At 49.5% G+C, this 17,203-nt stretch overlaps 5 protein-coding genes across 5 annotated transcripts; 3 read left to right on the top strand and 2 right to left on the bottom strand.

The window, feature by feature from the left end:
- Nucleotides 1-1,031: 1,031 nt before the first annotated feature.
- On the bottom strand, nucleotides 1,032-2,963 carry MAM_06718 (Autophagy-related protein 28; the record flags this gene model as incomplete). Its single annotated transcript, XM_040825516.1, has 1 exon — nucleotides 1,032-2,963. The coding sequence occupies one exon, from the start codon at nucleotides 2,961-2,963 to the stop codon at nucleotides 1,032-1,034; it is 1,932 nt and encodes a 643-aa protein (XP_040676507.1).
- A 971-nt stretch (nucleotides 2,964-3,934) lies between these two features.
- On the top strand, nucleotides 3,935-5,999 carry MAM_06717 (WD domain containing protein; the record flags this gene model as incomplete). Its single annotated transcript, XM_040825515.1, has 3 exons — nucleotides 3,935-4,774; nucleotides 4,846-5,446; nucleotides 5,521-5,999. 3 exons carry the CDS (start codon nucleotides 3,935-3,937, stop codon nucleotides 5,997-5,999), a joined length of 1,920 nt encoding a protein of 639 aa, XP_040676506.1.
- A 709-nt stretch (nucleotides 6,000-6,708) lies between these two features.
- Nucleotides 6,709-9,973, top strand: MAM_06716 (transcription initiation protein spt5; the record flags this gene model as incomplete). Its single annotated transcript, XM_040825514.1, has 3 exons — nucleotides 6,709-6,990; nucleotides 7,052-9,290; nucleotides 9,342-9,973. 3 exons carry the CDS (start codon nucleotides 6,709-6,711, stop codon nucleotides 9,971-9,973), a joined length of 3,153 nt encoding a protein of 1,050 aa, XP_040676505.1.
- Nucleotides 9,974-11,651: 1,678 nt separating this feature from the next.
- MAM_06715 (uncharacterized protein) lies at nucleotides 11,652-12,355 on the bottom strand (the record flags this gene model as incomplete). The annotated part of the gene is made up of 3 exons (XM_040825513.1): nucleotides 11,652-11,683; nucleotides 11,750-11,874; nucleotides 11,952-12,355. 3 exons carry the CDS (start codon nucleotides 12,353-12,355, stop codon nucleotides 11,652-11,654), a joined length of 561 nt encoding a protein of 186 aa, XP_040676504.1.
- A 2,147-nt stretch (nucleotides 12,356-14,502) lies between these two features.
- MAM_06714 (uncharacterized protein) lies at nucleotides 14,503-16,123 on the top strand (the record flags this gene model as incomplete). The annotated part of the gene is made up of 2 exons (XM_040825512.1): nucleotides 14,503-15,721; nucleotides 15,954-16,123. 2 exons carry the CDS (start codon nucleotides 14,503-14,505, stop codon nucleotides 16,121-16,123), a joined length of 1,389 nt encoding a protein of 462 aa, XP_040676503.1.
- Between the last annotated feature and the right edge of the window lie 1,080 nt (nucleotides 16,124-17,203).

Below are 17,203 nucleotides of genomic sequence, written 5' to 3'. Positions count from 1 at the left end.
CGATGCTAAACAATTTTGGTCGAAGTATCTGCTTTTCTGGCAGGCATGAAGCGGTCGACCGGGTTGACGTGAGTACTATATCACCGGCCTCTCAACCGTACCTCTGCAAATGGCTTATTTCTGCCCCTCGTCGGGATATCCCAGGCCCAGTTTCAAGACAGAAAAGATATCGGGCGAAAACAAAGATGTTTCGAAGTGGATTAACAAGTATCTCGGAGTAGGCGAGTGGGTTATGGATCAGTCTGTCGCCTTCGCAGGTTCCAGTGGCTTTTTCGAGCGAAGACGATGAAGTTTGCCGAGCCCACTGGTGGACTCTCCAGCTGATTCTTACATAAATCTTCCCGGTATTCTTCGCCAACGTATGAAGGATAGGCATGTTTTTTGCAATTGGGTCATTCTGTTTCAGCTGGGCACGTCTGCCACCTGGATGGATCAAGATTAACTTGACCTTCTACGTAGAACAACTTACGAGTCGTTATGTCAATTTCAAGCTATGGCGTTTGTCATTAATCTGTCCTTTCATTCGTTTTGTTCTTCTTTTAGCGGGCTTGAAACTTCATGTTGACAGGTATAGATAGCTTTGAGTAATCACTCCCCAAGAGTTAGGCGCAAAGCGCAAAAAGAAGCATGAAATGGGAATTCACAGGCTAAAGCTCGAGGTTCAATCCGTTATCTAACGTATATAGTCAGCTACACATACATATACTCTACGCCCCGTAACGAGCCCTTGATCATATTCATTTGGCAATATGGCAGTATCGAATGTGCGAAAGGTCTTTTTCTCGTGTGACGATTCCGGACTGACAGTCAATATTAATGTATTATCCATACTTTCAAAAATCGGCGTATAAATATTTGAAGCCAATATGTAGTCTAAGCACTATCCTGTAAAGATTTACGATCAGGAATTGTCCAACGCCAGCTCCGACTTGATACACCTGGGCAGCGCATCGAATATTTGATGGCTTCAACCCTAAAGACATATTCAGATAGATTCGTCGGGCGCTGTCGGGTTTCGTCATGCCTCGGTTTCAATCATGCTCTGCCAGAAACTCAAGCGGTACTTCATTTTCACTGTCCTGGCTCTGGGGCCTGTCGACACTCGTATCCGCACACCTAGATTTATCTTGACGTGATTTATTCGTGCTGGACTGGCCAGCACCTTCGACGTTGGGTGGGAGCAAATCAGGCCGGCCGGCATTGTCACTGTCTCCCTCCAATTGTCCATGGTGGTCAGTGGCTCTGGAAGCCCGCCTAGTTTGTATGCTCTGGTTCGCATCGTCTGGCTCCATATTTGACAAAGTCAACAGACCCTCGAGGACACTTTGACCCTCTCTGAATGCCTCCAACTCGGCACCAATAGCACAAATAAGGAGATTCCAACTTTGCGACTCAGCTTGTCTCATCGCCCCCTCTAGTTCTTGAAGAACTCTATTCAGAGTTATCAACTGGGTCTGTATGAGATCCCTTTCCGGAATTGCATTCTCTTTGCCCTTAACAGAAGTCAGCGCCGTCGATCTAATGCCGTCATTCAACGCGCCTCGTAACTCGTCTTCAAAACCTGAGACCAAAGCAACAACGTGTTCCCATAAAACAGCGCCCTTCGCCAGCGCTTGACGATCATTATAAACTTGTGTTCTTTGCTTCTTTAGGATCCTGAGTTCAGCTTCCCACCATGACTCGGCCATCTCTGGTGTGCGGCGTTCAGGAATGAGACAAAAGAAATCGAGGCCCCCCGACAAAGCAATATCCTCACATAAGGCGCCGCCATCCGTACCAAATACAGCCGGATCGAGAGGTAGGAATGCAGGTCGTCGCACAAGAAGCGCAAGTTCTGAATCTACATCCCTCAAAGCACCGCGGTATCCGCTTAAGCCTGCGTCTCTTTTGCCCTTGGCATCGTCCATCTTCTCCCGAAGCCATCGTCGTTGATTTCGGAGGCTCATAAGCTTTTCTTCAAGCGTGCCGATCTCTTCCTGCACAGATTTGTATCTTGCATCCAGTTCCCGTAACTGTCTCCCCAATGGCTCATTTGGATCATCATCTACCGACGTCAGCTTTGCCTGTATGCCCAGCCGTCTTGTTCCAAGTCTGTTCAGTTGTGCAAGTGCGCTCTGTCGTTCCTCTATTGCTGTGTCAATTTTGTCGATTTCTTCCTCATGAAGCTCAACTAAAGATAGTATTGCTCTACGCAAGCCATTTCGAGCAGACCTAAGCCCCAATGATCGATTGTTGGCGGGTTGCCGCACTGGTATGATATTGCCTTCTTCTGTGGATGTTAGAGGCATGTACAGGCTCCTCGACGTCCGACTCGATGTTGTTGTGGAGTAAAATGTGCCTGTTGGTGTGCTGCTTCCTGTATCTCTGTGTACGCCAAAGTCTCTGCCAGCCAATGAGGAGTTTTCGTATTGGCTCCCGGACATTAATCCTGCAACCTGGGAGTCCAGCAGTCGCTGAATATCAGTTTCCAAAGCCCTCTTGCGGTATCGAAGGCTACGCCAGATGCTATCGGGCTGTAGATTATATGGCGTATCCCGTCTTGTCTTGTGATCAAACATAGCTTGAGCAATGCTTCTTCCCAGCGTTCGCGCTATCCCGTTGGTTTTCCATCCTCGTTCACGGCTGATTGGCATCGGGCTAGATTGGCGCGAGGAGGTAGGCATTGACGAGGTAATAGGTGGTGGGGGACCGGCGAACATAGGTCTAGGCTTTCGCTTGGAGTAGGACCCAGCCGGGTCATCTGGTCGGTTCGCAGAGTGTACGGGCACTTCTGTAGCGTGCAATTCGACAGTTGAGGATACATGCTCGGAAATACTAGCCTTGTCAGATGCTGGTCGAGGTTCTAGGGATTCCAGCTGATATTCCATGGGAGTTTGCGAAGCAGGCGATGTCAACGGCATATTCGAGGCCCTTAGAGCGACATGGTTCAATCGATCCATAAGAGGCGATGACGTCGTTGCCATCTCCGATGGCCAACCACTTATTGAGGGGGGAGGATACTGAAGTCATGGATGAGGATAACCCATGCAAAGACTGTCATGAAATGCAACGAAAATTCGGCGTCAAGCATGAGAGACAAATCGGGCAGCAGTACGGAGTATTGAAAGCGATAAGGGCAGTGCAGGTGGGTAACAAGTACTACTTTTAAGTAGTTGCCTGCTTACTTAAGTATTATGATCCTTCGGCAGCGGGCGCCTGGCGCCAACTGCATTATAAATCTGATAAACCTGACCGAGATTGCGACATGAGTTATGGCCGATGCTGACGCAATACTTTAATACCTGCTGGCAAAAGAAATCTTCCTCAGCAGCCTAAGTTCTCATTTCTAAAGGTCTAAATTGTACTCTTCCCCGTGGGAAACACAATGGAGAGACAGACCGACTGTACTCCGCAAGTCCTTAGCATGTCCCCAAGTACGGAGTAATTCCGTGGCCTATCAGATGCCTCTCTAACTAGGTACTTACTTACTTATGAAGTACCTACCCCATGCTATAGGGATTTTACTCTCTATTACTAGGTAGACAGGTAGTTTGGCTGGCTCAATCTACTCGTACTAGGCGTGTTTTGAGATTCAGTCCCAATGAGATCAGTTGACTCGAGGCAGCTGTAGTAGTGTTCACCAAGGTCACCTGTCCCAGGCTCCTGCGAACACCTTGCCAAATCCATCGCGCAGATCAACTACCATGAACGCCACCTTCTCCCTGTCTTGATACGAAATTCAGCACTTGCAACCCATTCCCCATCAATTTAATTGAGTCTGTCGATACACGTCCATCACATTATAGACGCCTTACAATCACCATTCCCCTCAACTTCGATCGGTTGATACTTTCACATAACATCGGTTGGTGGCTTGGTGGCTGGCAGTTCTGGAGACAAAAGGGTTGTTTATCCAAAGCATTCCAAAATCTTGCTCAGGAAGCAAAACTCGTCAATGAGTCAATCCCAGCAGCTGCCTTCAGCGCGGAGGCAGGTCAGCTCAGGTTCTTACGGGCCTCACGGAGGCCAGCAAGACGAATTGCATATGCAAGGCATGACGTCGAGTACCCATGATCAGATGGGATCACAGAAAGAAGACTACACGCCACAAATCAAGGTTGACTACCCGCCTCCAAACGCCCACTCCTCCGACCAGACCCAACCTCGACACCATCACCACCACCAACCGTCTGCTGGTTCAGGCGTACCAAACGTCCTACAACCGGGTGGCCTGTCAGCCCGCTCAACAACAGTTTCCTCTAATACTGCGCCGCTTCTTTCCACACACAGCGCGATGCCGCCTCCTTCAACCGGCCCACCCCCGTCGCAACAGAACCAATACCCGCACCAACGCTCGCCCGCCTCCCACGAATATCAGACACCACCGAAGCCATCCCTCTCAATGGCGCATCCTCACACATATTCCCTCTCTAGTCCCTCCTCTGGCTATGACGGTTCAGCCAATTATCATGCCTATACTCCAACGACGCCTAGCGGCCCAGCATCTCAACTCATGTCACCTGCGGATGCTGACAAGTATAGTGCTCCTGGATCGCAGCGAAATTTCTCCAATACCCCGCTTGGCCTCGCCGATATAAGACCCCGCGCCGACTCTAGCATGTCAGACGGAGTTCCCGGAGCCACTGGTCAGGATATTTCGAGTACACAACCTGGGCCTAGTAACTACATGGCCCCTTGGGCAGTCTATGCATTTGACTGGTGCAAATGGCCTCCCCTTGCGAATGGCGCGGGAAAATTAGCTGTGGGAAGCTATCTCGAGGATGGCCATAATTTCGTATGTACCTCTAATACCCCATCTAGCTCTTCCTTTGCCAGTGTTATATCCAACAATCCTGACATGAAAAGATCCAAATTCTGGATAGTCAAGTTGCCTCTGCCGCACAGGACGTTTACACCCTAGATACGTCGAGTTATAGTTTGGAGTTCACCAAAGTGGCTGAGGCAACACATTCGTACCCGGTCACTAGGCTTCTGTGGGAACCTCCCTCATCTCAGAAACAGTCGACAGATCTTCTAGCGACTTCTGGCGACCACCTTCGACTTTGGTCACTGCCGTCCGAGACGCAGACCACATCGAGCAATACAGTCACCCGTGGGGTTCGAGATACATCCTCTATCACAAAGTTGACGCCCTTAGCGCTGCTATCAAATTCGAAGACACCAGACCATACGGCACCTCTCACATCCCTCGATTGGAACACAGTCTCTCCAAGTCTTATTATCACTTCAAGTATCGATACGACATGCACCATTTGGGACATCCCGTCACTGACTGCCAAGACACAACTCATTGCTCACGATAAGGAGGTCTACGATGTGCGATTCTGTGCCAACAGCGTGGATGTTTTTGTCAGCTGTGGTCAAGATGGCAGTGTCCGGATGTTCGACCTGCGCAGTTTAGAACACTCGACTATCATATATGAGCCAACTGGCAAAGAGGATAGAGGTACTTGTCAATTCTTCTGATTATAAGCTCCAATATCATGATTCACTTTTCAGCGTTGCTAACCGCCACCTTAGATGGAAATGGTCGCTCCAGTCCATCTCATTCACAGCAGGCCATTGGCAGCCCGCCTCCTCTGTTGCGTCTTGCAACATCACCTCATGACACGCATCTTTTAGCAACCTTTGCCCAAGACTCGAGCACGATTCGCATCCTGGATGTTCGGCAACCTGGCCAAGCGCTGCTTGAGCTCAAGGGACATAGCGGCCCAGTCAACTGTGTCGAATGGTCACCGCTTCGACGAGGAACGTTGGCATCGGGCGGCGACGATTGCCAAGTTCTTGTCTGGGATCTTATGAACTCAAGTTCATCAATTGGTGGACACCCACTCAATGGAACTTCGCAGCAAGATAACCAACGAAACCCAGTGGCCAGTTGGGAATGTGAATATGAGGTCGGGAACATTGGCTGGGTTCCTCACCTGCAAAATACCGAATACGGTGAATGGCTAGGGGTTAGCGCGGGCCGCGGCATCTGGGGGGCACGCCTAGTGTAAAAGATTTATAGAAAGACAACAAAGATACAAATCTATGTTTGGAGCCCAGGTTGAAAGTCTCTCCACATGAAATTAGAACTGCATCGGAGGTCACTAGGAACGGCAAAAAAGTCCTCTTTGCAGTTAGTTCGAACGAAACCAGGATCTCAACCTCCACGGGTAAAAGAAGGGGATCTAAACGACGGAAAACTTAGAAAGCACCATCCAATTATTCCAGTATTCAAACTCTGCCGCCATGCTAACAAATTTACCTTCTTATTAAAGGAGGTCAGTAGGATGCAGTCTGTAACGGTCACGTCCTTGTGAAGTTTTATCCATTAAGTTGAACTATGTAGCGTTTCATCAATTGGATATAGGTCGTTTGACGGTTTATCAATCCTTTGTTCATGAAATTGCGGTTAATAGCATTGAGACCTCGATGTCAACCCAGAAACCCTTCTTACAACTGGAGCATACAAGGCTACACCAAAAGGCTCGGCCTGATCGAAAGACCGACTCCCGGGGGAAATCCCGACGATTAACCGACCAACAATCAGTTGGCGGCCTGCATACATTCGAGGCAAGCTATACTTGCCATTTACAGAGAAATCGCGCTGCGCTGCTGCCACGCCAAGTTTCCTTGAATCCCGGAGAAGTCTCTCTTGTGAAAGTCCCTGGAATTTCTAACAAATACAATCGCTGCTAGATTCCATCTGTATTGAGAAACATCATGGCGTCCAATGAACCACCACGGTTCGACGATTCGGAAGATGAAGAAGACTTCAACCCTGCTCCCGCTGACCTGTCGGATGAAGAACCCGCAAACGATCACAATGGATCCCCGCGTAAGCTACACGCGAACGATAGCGGTGACGAAGATGACGACAAGGTAACACGCGATAGTCGAAACAGCGGTGAGGAGGATACGGACCAGAATGATGAAGACGGTGAAGACCGGGACCAAGATGAGGATGAAGATGATGACGACGACGACGACGAAGACATCCAGCAGGTCGGTGTTTATGATTTCTCTTCTTTTGGCATGCTGTGGTATTCTCTAACTCCGCTGCCAGGGTCATCGGAGAAAACGTCGCCGAGATCGACGCAACGCCTTCTTCGATATTGAGGCCGAGGTTGATGACGAAGATGAGGGAGAAGACGGAGAGAAGGACGGCGAGGAAATTGAAGACTTTATCGATAATGAACACCCTGACGACATTGCTGAGAGCGCCCGACTGGACGACGACCGAAGGCATCGCGAGCTGGATCGACGCCGTGAAATGGAAGCTAGCTTGGATGCCGAAAAGCAAGCAGAAATACTTCGCCAACGATATGGAAATAGACGTCCAGCCAAGGGCTTCGGAGATTCTGCTGTTGTACCCAAGCGTCTCCTGCTTCCCAGCGTTGACGACCCCAGCATCTGGGCCGTAAGATGTAAAGAAGGCAAGGAGCGCGAAGTTATTTTATCCATCATGAAGCGCATTGAAGAGCGAATTGGGACAAAGGATGAACTGGCCATCACCGCTGCTTTCGAAAGAGGCGGCACCCAGTCCGTCATGAAAGGCTTCATCTATGTCGAAGCACAACGCCAGACTGACATTCTTGTCGCCTTGGATGGCATGTTGAACGTCTATCCTCGCTCGAAAATGACACTTGTGGACATCAAGGATATGCCAGAACTTTTGCGAGTCACGAAAACACCAACACTAGAACCCGGCGCATGGGTGCGACTACGTCGTCCAGCGAAGCATGGTGGAGACCTGGCTCAAGTCCTCGATGTTACGGAGAATGGGTTAGAGGCAAGGGTGCGTTTTATCCCTCGATTGGACTATGGCATGCGGGATGAAGCTCTGTCTAGTCTATCGTCAGATGGCAAGCGGAAAAGACCAGGTGCTGCTGGTCCTCGGCCGCCGCAAAGGCTATTCAGTGAGATTGAGGCTCGCAAGCGACATCCACGCTACATTCAGGGCAACCCCTCGACGAATACTTGGTCTTATATGGGCGACGAATTCGAGAATGGCTTCCAGGTAAAAGACGTCAAGATTCAGCAGCTGGTTGTGACAGACGTGAACCCATCTTTGGAGGAGGTGACGAAATTTGCTTCCGGTGCTGAGGACGGTACGGAGAATCTGGATCTCAAAGCACTTGCTGCTAGCTTGAAGGACAGCAATACGCTAGTGACCTACCTCCCTGGTGACATTATCGAGGTGTACTCCGGTGAGCAAAAGGGTGTAGTAGGTAAGGCTACAAATGTTCAGGGAGACATCGTCACCATGTCTGTTACGGAAGGTGACCTGGAGGGGCAAACAATCGAAGTACCGACCAAGGGCTTACGCAAGCGGTTCAAGATTGGTGACCATGTCAAGGTCATTGGTGGTAGTAAATTCCGTGATGAGGTAGGAACTGTCGTTAAGATATCGGAGGATCGTGTCACCCTCCTAACAGATCAAACGAATACCGAAGTGACAGTCTTCAGTAAGGATCTACGGGAAGCAAGCGATATTGGTGGTCAAGGATCGCTTGGTCAGTTTTCGCTTCATGATTTGGTGCAATTAGATCCAACGACTGTTGGCTGCATCGTCAAAATCGACAGAGAATCACTTGTTGTGTTGGACCAATATGGCGATACAAGACAGGTTATGCCATCTCAGATCTCCAACAAACTGCCTAAACGAAAGCAGGCTGTCGCCGCCGATCGGGAGGGCTCAGAGATCCGACTCGATGATGTTGTTAAGGAATTTACGGGGCAACATAGGCAGGGCAAGATCATTCATATTCACCGGTCTTACGTCTTCTTGCACACAAACGACAGCAACGAGAACGCCGGTGTCTTTGTAACCAAATCTAGTATGGTTAATACCGTTGCTGCAAAGGGTGGGCGCGTCAACGCGGCAGCATCTGGTCCAGATCTAAGCACCATGAATCCGGCATTAAAGATACACAAGAATGGTGGCGACAATAAGGCCTCTCAATCAGTTAAGATGTTCGGCCGGGATCGCGCCATCAATCAGACTGCCATCATAAAGAAAGGACCTTATAAAGGCCTTCTTGGTATTGTCAAAGATACCACCGATACTCACGCTCGTGTGGAGCTGCACACCAAGGGTAAGACGATCACGGTGTCGCGTGATTCGCTAAGCTTCAAAGACAAAACAACAGGTGCTACTATTGATATCAATGGTAGAGGGCGTGGTGCTCCTGGCAGTGGTTTTGCACGCAGCAGTGGTGACAAAATGCCTGGCTGGCAGGGAGGTTCGCGCACTCCAATTGGTACAGGCAGTTCCGATCGTGTCCCAGCTTGGGGCTCACGCAGTAAGTCTCCATGTTGTACTAGCTCCGCTTGGATGGCTATTGCTAACTCAGCGTGGCGAGAAGCACCAGTTGCTGGCGGACGGACCCCAGCTTGGAAGGCTCAAGATTATTCTGGCTCACGGACTCCGGCTTGGGCTGATGGCTCACGAACTGTGAACCCTTACGATGGCAGTCGTACGGCATACGGCTCGGGATCACGTACACCGGCTTGGCAGTCTGGAGCACGTACCCCTGCTATTGGCGACGCTTTTGGGGCCGGTTCACGAACACCAGCTTACATTGGAGGTAGCGCCGATAGTTGGGCATCGGGATCGAAGACACCGGCATGGGGAGCTTCAGCACCTACTCCAGGTGCCAGTGGAAATGACTCGTGGGGTTATACTCCTGGAGCAGCAACTACGGGCGCATATGATGCCCCAACCCCTGCCATTGGTGCCCCTACGCCCGGCGCAATGAATGCTCCAACTCCTGGTGCATATTCCGCTCCAACTCCAGCGGCTAGCGCGCCAACTCCTGGTGGTGGATGGCAAGGCGGCTGGGGAACAGAGTCGGCCCCGACTCCTGCCGCCGCTGCCCCGACTCCTGGCGCAAGTGGCTACTACGGCGCTCCGACTCCGGCTGCATACGGCGGTGCTCCTGAAACTCCAGCGGCCAGCGGGCCAAGGTACACGGATGACGATTGATTCGAGTGGAAGGCGAGCTTGGGTTCTACCTCTAGTGAAGACTGGGTTGGAGTGGCATTTGGGTTCCGGCGTTTGTGTGACTTTTGTGTAAATCTTGCCTGTTTTACTCCATGGAGCTGAGCTACTGGCTCGTGGATACGGTCTCATTTCTCTGCAGGGTGTCAAATTATCGATTGGACGAAAGCTACCAGTCATTGAATAGTTTTCAATCGATGATTGTGTTCGCTCTTTTATGTCCCGTGGCGTGCCGTGCGTGTTGGTAAAACATGTATGATGCATTTGTTACCTGGCTCTACTGGTAACTTATGTGCCAAGTCCATTCAGACAATGATTCGGTGCATATCTACCTATATTGAGCCTCCAGTATGAGTCTTTTGGTGACTGTCACCCGTCTCGTCGCCTATTGCGAGGCGGGTCATTGGACACCTCCACCGACAGGAAGTTTTCATCTGCATCTTGAGAATTCTTCTGTTCCTCAAGACAGAGACTGATATTACCCCGCCACACTCTCAAGTTGTCACTGCGGGCCACCCTATACCTTTATCCTCCACTTCCAACGGTCCTTTTTTTTGTTAGTCCCCTTTCATTGAACTCCCTTTGCAGATCCCGATTGAACGAGAATTACGGATTCATCACCAAATCATTACTGGGTATATGACTCACAATGAGACGCGTGGCGGCTAGTCCGACATGCTTTTGGTGGAATCCTACCGCAGTGCACCCTGCTCGTGGCCGATACACACGAGCTTACCAACCCACAGAGTTGCCCACCGTCGCATTTAATATTCGAATCACATCGAAACAGCACACGCACATACACCCCCCAAGGAGTTTCACAAGCCTCAAACACAGGAGAGCAGTGAAACCCACGCCTAAAAAGCAGGCACCACAGCAGCAACCGACCAAGTACCATTCCAACAAGAATGCGGAGACAATGGACGCTGCGCTGCGCGCTGTGGTGACGAGAAGGGCCGCGAAAACAGAACCAGGAGTCGAAACGAAGAAGGCCAACGAAAAAGAATACCAGGGACGATACAAGTCAGCAACAAGAAAATGGGTTTCGACTATGGTTGCTTTGCCAATTCTCATTGTCACAAGCTATGGTCTGTTTGATAGACGTAAGTTTACCATGCCCCGAGCAAGGAAGCACCCCAGGCGTGCCACCACTGGTATCAAAGCTCATGATAGTCTTCAGTTGTCTTAGGTCATGAAGCCAAAATCTTGCCAAAAGCGAGAAAAAACGCGAGTCCATCTGAATAGCCGACACCCAAAGCCAATTTCACCCACTGCGGTGGGTAGGCACGACCGCCAAGTACCTGAATGATGAAGATGAAAAAATTGGCTTTGACGTTGGCATAATTTCTTCCCAATGCACAGACGAGAAGCGAGAGAGCTGCGAATGGGATGTCCCGCTCACTTGTCGTTGAGCCATATATCACCAGCGAGGACACTGCGAGGGAAATTCCAATTCGAGCACCGAGAACCCCGGGCTACAACACAGGGCGAAATTGACCATCGAGGATCATTATATATACCACCTGAGATTTAATGTAGACTAGACCACGAGGGCCACAACTTTGAGGATGATACGAATCTGTGGCAAATACACACATGGTACAGAGTTAAGCAGACTAACAAACCAACCGAGCCATGAACACATTTTCACCAACGCGGCAACTTAGTCTCGTTGGTGGGGTGGCAGAAACAACTCTGTGATAGACTTCAGCAGCCGACCCGTGCGGCTAGGAATCATTCATATCGGGACAGAAGTCATACCGAGGGCGTGAAACAGATTCATCATGTCCTGGGCAATGTTGACCTCGTCGACCAACCCGGTACACTCGTTTAGAACGAGGAAGTCCGTGCCGTTGTATGAAACCACGTCACCTGGCTTGAGAGATCTGCTGCCCAGAGTGAGTTATGCGTTGGCGGGGACTTTCTGTTGGAAGGAAACATATGATCCTGTGAGACTACTCACGTCGGAGCACAATAATCCGTTCCCATCACCGCTTCCAGTTTCCAACGAATGGCGATGTGGTGGCCGTCCGCAGCCCAGTGAACTACTTTGAAGTTGAATTTCTCCCACCCAGTGCGTGACCATCTGAGGAAGTTCATGAAATCACTGGAGTTGTTGACGACAACAGGGGCACTTCCATCGGCAGTTGGATGCCGATCGATATTCAGCGTCACACCCGGGGACAGAACTTTATCGGCACGAGAATAGTCGCCGCACCAGAGAGCTAAGTAATCGTCCTTGATCTGTTTCTGCCGTTCTCTGGTGATGGGCTTCTTTGGCGAGCAGGACTGAGAAGGAGCTGCCAAGGCAAAGAAAGGTAAGAAGGCCAAAGATATACCCAGGAGGCCTGCTGCGAATATGCACATGGCTCTGAGTATCCCCCCCAAAAAAACACACACACAACACACACACACAAAAAAAGAAGATACACTTTTAAAAATATACCATACAAGCGTGAAGGCGCCAGAGACATCCTCCTTGGGGCCGATACTTATACTCCCGGTGAGCACGGATTCAAGTATACTTATATACGCATACACAGAAATTCCCTAGGAAGCTACGGGTTGTTACATGAGCATCTGCCCCAGGTAGTCCGATCCGGCACGGATCCCTCTGCAGAGAGTGTGGAGCAGTTTGGTTGGCACAGCGCCTTCGAACGGCGGACTTCCGTGACGTAGTAATAAGTAATTAAACCTAGGCAACCAAACGTGAGAGCGATACTGTTAAAATCTACTGCGGCGGAGGATAATGGCGTTGCGGTTGGAAGGGTTCCGAGTAGTGTCGGAGAAGAAGGATACGCGCGTGGCTCGGATGGTGAAAACATGGCGATACCGCTGAGATATTAGTCAAGACTTGAAGTCATCTACCTGCTCAATTTCAGTTTATAGTTTCGGAGCCAGGTTAGCTTCAATCCCCATGGGGGTTTTGGTAGCGTCCTTTTTTGCCCACTCTCTCATCATTTTTCTTTGTGTCTTGCCGCTCGAAAAATTTGGAAGCTATCCATTTCTGTATATCAGCCAGCATATATGAGGGGAATTGCTACACGGGCATGACACTTTGGCTACACGGGCATGACTCTTACACGGGCATGACTTTTACCACTTCTGATTGGTCGCATTGTCTCTGTTAACGACGCTGGATTCTGCCACCTCAGCCGCAAGTACCTGGGCCATTTTAACCTTGCTTCTGTGTAAATTACTTCATTTCGGCTAAGCTACTACGCAGCAACCCAGTGGTCGCGCAGTCGGGGCGACCCCCTCGAGCTTGCTTTCTTCATTTTCGTAGCTTTTAATAAACCATAATACGGCACCCTATGCTGTAGAGATAGCGACCAATTCTTTCACTACAATCTTGTTCTCTTCTCAAGACGTCAATGTCTTTGCCTCGCACACCTCCTCGCAGGTCGCGGAGCCCTAGTCCCAGTGATCAATCACAAAGAGGAAAGCGACACAAATCCAGTCGGCGACGCAGATCTAGTCCTTCCACAGTTGAAGACCGACCACAATCCGCGAGTAGCTCTGCTACGAGTATCGGTCAGTTCTACGGCCTCGGGGACGAAAATGCACTCGATAACCTGTTCGCCTCTTTCCCGCAAACACTTTCAAGTCTCCCACACCCCCATGGTTCACAGGGCCGCCATGAGCCTGCATGGGGCCTTCGATCTGACTATGAGATATATCTTCAAAATGACTTCTTCCGTGGAAAAAGATGGAGCCAGCGAGTCAGAGCGCTTATACCAGGCCCAGAATTTGATCCATTCGCCTCTGAACCTCCCGAATCACCCCCATCCGCCCAGCATCTCCCAACAAGGACAAGAGCCGAGTTCGAGTCCGCAATGCGCATAGTACGAGAGGTTACCGGCGAAGGTCGAAGGCTAACTGTAGACCTTGCTCGATCATACGAACGTGTACAAGCTTGGCGAGAGAGATGGGGATGGTCACCATTAAGTTTCGAAGCATATGACTCTCCTCCACCGTACTCTCCACCTCGTAGGTCACCCACACAACCTCCTCGAATATCACCGACGCCCGAAAATATTAGTTCCTCGCCTATGCGACAGTCTCTATCTCCCGCCCCGGAGCCAATTCCGAACCCAATAATCCCTGGCGACCCAGCGCCCTCGGCCGAAGTTCTTTTTAAAACAACCAACGCATTTGCAAAGGAGAACGGATTTGGTATTATTCGGCGGAATAAATATTCCTATAAGGGACGGTTGATTAGGTACTCCATTCAATGCGACCGGTTTGGACAATCTCGGGCCTCGGGGGGTTCTGGTCTTCGAACCCGAAGGTCTCGGAAGTGTGATTGCAAATGGATGATAATTGCTGAAGCCCTAGAGGAAGGCAAGTGGCTTCTTCGACAACATAGAGACCCGAAACATCACCAGCATAACCATGAACGGAGTATTACGCCATCTGCGCATGTTTCCCACCGCCGCCTTACTACACCAGTTAAAGCAACCATCGAGTCAGCAAGCCGTCGCGCGGGTATTCGAGCCAGTGATGTAGCTGCTATGGTTGAGGAGCAATTCCCCGATACAACACTCCTGCGGAAGGATATCTATAATGCCCGTTCGTTCATTAACCGAGAGAAGCTAAATGGCTATACACCTACTGCGGCATTGATCAAACTCTTTGATGAGAAGAAGATCCCATACATCGCGAAATGGGCCGATGATGATCCAGATAGACTGCTTGGTCTTGTCTGGACCTTTCCGTACTGTCTACAGATGTGGAAGCGCTTCCCCGAGGTTATTAGCTTTGATAACACATATAACACTAATCGCTTCAAGCTTCCTTTATTCCAGGCTACTGGCCAAACCTGTCTTGGAACTGTGTTCAATGCTGCATTTGGCTTAATAGATAACGAGAGGAGGGAGGGGTTCCAATTCCTTGCAGAGAGTGTTCGCAAGCTCATTACAAAACACTCACTCAGGGAACCAGATGTCATCATCACAGACTTCGACAAGGCTATGAAAGCTGCCGTTAATGATCAGTTTCCAAATGCACAGCAACAGCTTTGTATTCATCATATCCTTTCAAACGTTTTGCTTAAATCGAAGACTAGGTGGACGGGCCAACGTGAGGACAGTACTACTAGCCCTAGCGCTAGTGACAGTGAAGACATTCCCTCACAGGCGGATGGCGGGTTGAGCACTACAGATAAGCATCTGATCGAAGATCGGTCGAGTAGTGATAAGATTCCTCATACTTACCAAGGCGTTGTTTTAATGTGGAAAAAGGTTCTCTATGCCGAGACTGAGGAAGCGTTTGAGCAGGCATGGAGAGATCTTTGTAAAGAGTTCGACGACCAACGAGCGATCTTACAATACCTCTACTCGACTTATATGCCTGTTAGTGCTCAATGGGCACGTTGCTTTATCCGTCGTTATCGTAACTTCGGAATCCGAGTTACGTCCGGCACAGAAGCAAGCAACAATAATATCAAAAGCTATCTATTAAATGGCATGAGCCACCTCTACCGACTCGTCGAGGCAATGCAGGATATGATACATGACCAAGAACGTGCCTTTAAGGATGCCTGTGGACAGGATGATGTCCTGACTGCTCCACAATACCTAGGTTCGATGGGAAACTATCTTGGTGAACTACGAACAACCATGTCATCGAAAGGACTTGGGTTAATCAACAAGCAATACTGTATTGCTCGCAAATTTCTGCCGACGGGGAAGAATCCCTTCCCCGACTCTATTGGACTTTGCGACGACGACTGTACGGTCTCTATTGAGCTGGGAATCCCATGCTATCATAAAGTCTACGCAAAGCTAGATTCTGACACACGTTTCACTAAATGGGAGGTCCACCCACGCTGGCGACTACGGGAATCGGCATCTCAAGATCCATACCGACGAATTCTTGACCCGAAAGTTGCCACTGCACTACGTGGAAGGCCAAAGAATACAGCGCAGGTTATCCCAGAAAGCCTAGCTATTACATCAAGTAGCCGATCTGATAATCAACCAAGTGGGCGACGAGGTCGACCGCCAGGAAGTCTCAATAAGCCAACTCTTGCTAGGAGAGTGCATAAAGCTACTCGAGAAACCATCACACAAACTGGTGGCCAAATTGGCATCTCAGCCCAGCAAGGGCCAGGTAGACCTTCTAAAGTCCTAAATGCTGGGAATACGACAGGCGTGCGGTACAGTGGACGGAGGACGCAACGAAACATTCGCAGGACAAGGAGTCAATGGGAACTGGCTAAGAGTGATGACGAAGATCCAGATTGTATCGTTGTGAGGCAATAAATTAAGTAGACCACATCACGTCTTTTGCCAGTATTTGACAGTTACTGGCTAACAGTACAAGGACGGTAGTTTAATCCGAAATGCAGGCTTGCAAGATAGCAGAAGACCAATCGCGCCCACAACGATAAGTGACTGCAATTCATGGTGATGTAGGAGCTTGTTAGTGAAGTTGGCTACACCGCCTTTCCGAGGAAGTATCTGTGGGGCCAAGAAAGTATGCGACCAATCAGAAGTGGTAAAAGTCATGCCCGTGTAAGAGTCATGCCCGTGTAGCCAAAGTGTCATGCCCGTGTAGCAATTCCCTATATGAGATATGAGGCGCTGATGAACAGTTCCCCTGGCCTATCACTCAAACTTGAAGGTACAGTAAACCAGGTCTATAACGATATCCTTCGTGAGGCTTTTTTCATCGTTATATAGCGACTATCGTTAAGATGCGACTATTGTGGGGTTGTACCTCCCCTTAGAGATTACTAGTAGAAAGTACATATTAAGGGATTATTAGCGAAATTTACCCCACTAAAAGGAAATTCAGCCCTTAAAGTGGGGCTAAATAACGATAAAATACATAGTAACTAAGCAAAAAGTTAACAATATCGTTAGTAATGCGACTACTAACGATTTACTAGGGAAAAACCTTAGATGACCGTGAATTATCGTAAAAACCTAAATATCGCTAAGATACAGGATCGTTATAGACATAGATTACTGTAGTGTGATACTTGCGCGGGTAAGCTCAGTCATGCCCCAACCTTATCGGATGTGGAGGCCACATCGAATTCCCTCGACACTCGACAGATTGTATTTGGAGGTTTCAGGACGCCTTGACAACATTACTAACACAGGCGGAGCCACCTGTAGACTAGTGATCTTTTAAAGGCTGATGGTGTCCAGGAACCGTTCAAAATTGAACTCTGTCATGATGTAGACAGAAATTCCCAACTTGAGG

Source organism: Metarhizium album (genome assembly GCF_000804445.1).
Source record: "Metarhizium album ARSEF 1941 chromosome Unknown scaffold_23, whole genome shotgun sequence".
Classification (NCBI taxonomy): domain Eukaryota; kingdom Fungi; phylum Ascomycota; class Sordariomycetes; order Hypocreales; family Clavicipitaceae; genus Metarhizium; species Metarhizium album.
The sequence above is the reverse complement of the archived record's forward strand: the minus strand, read 5'-3'. Positions and strand labels throughout refer to the sequence as shown.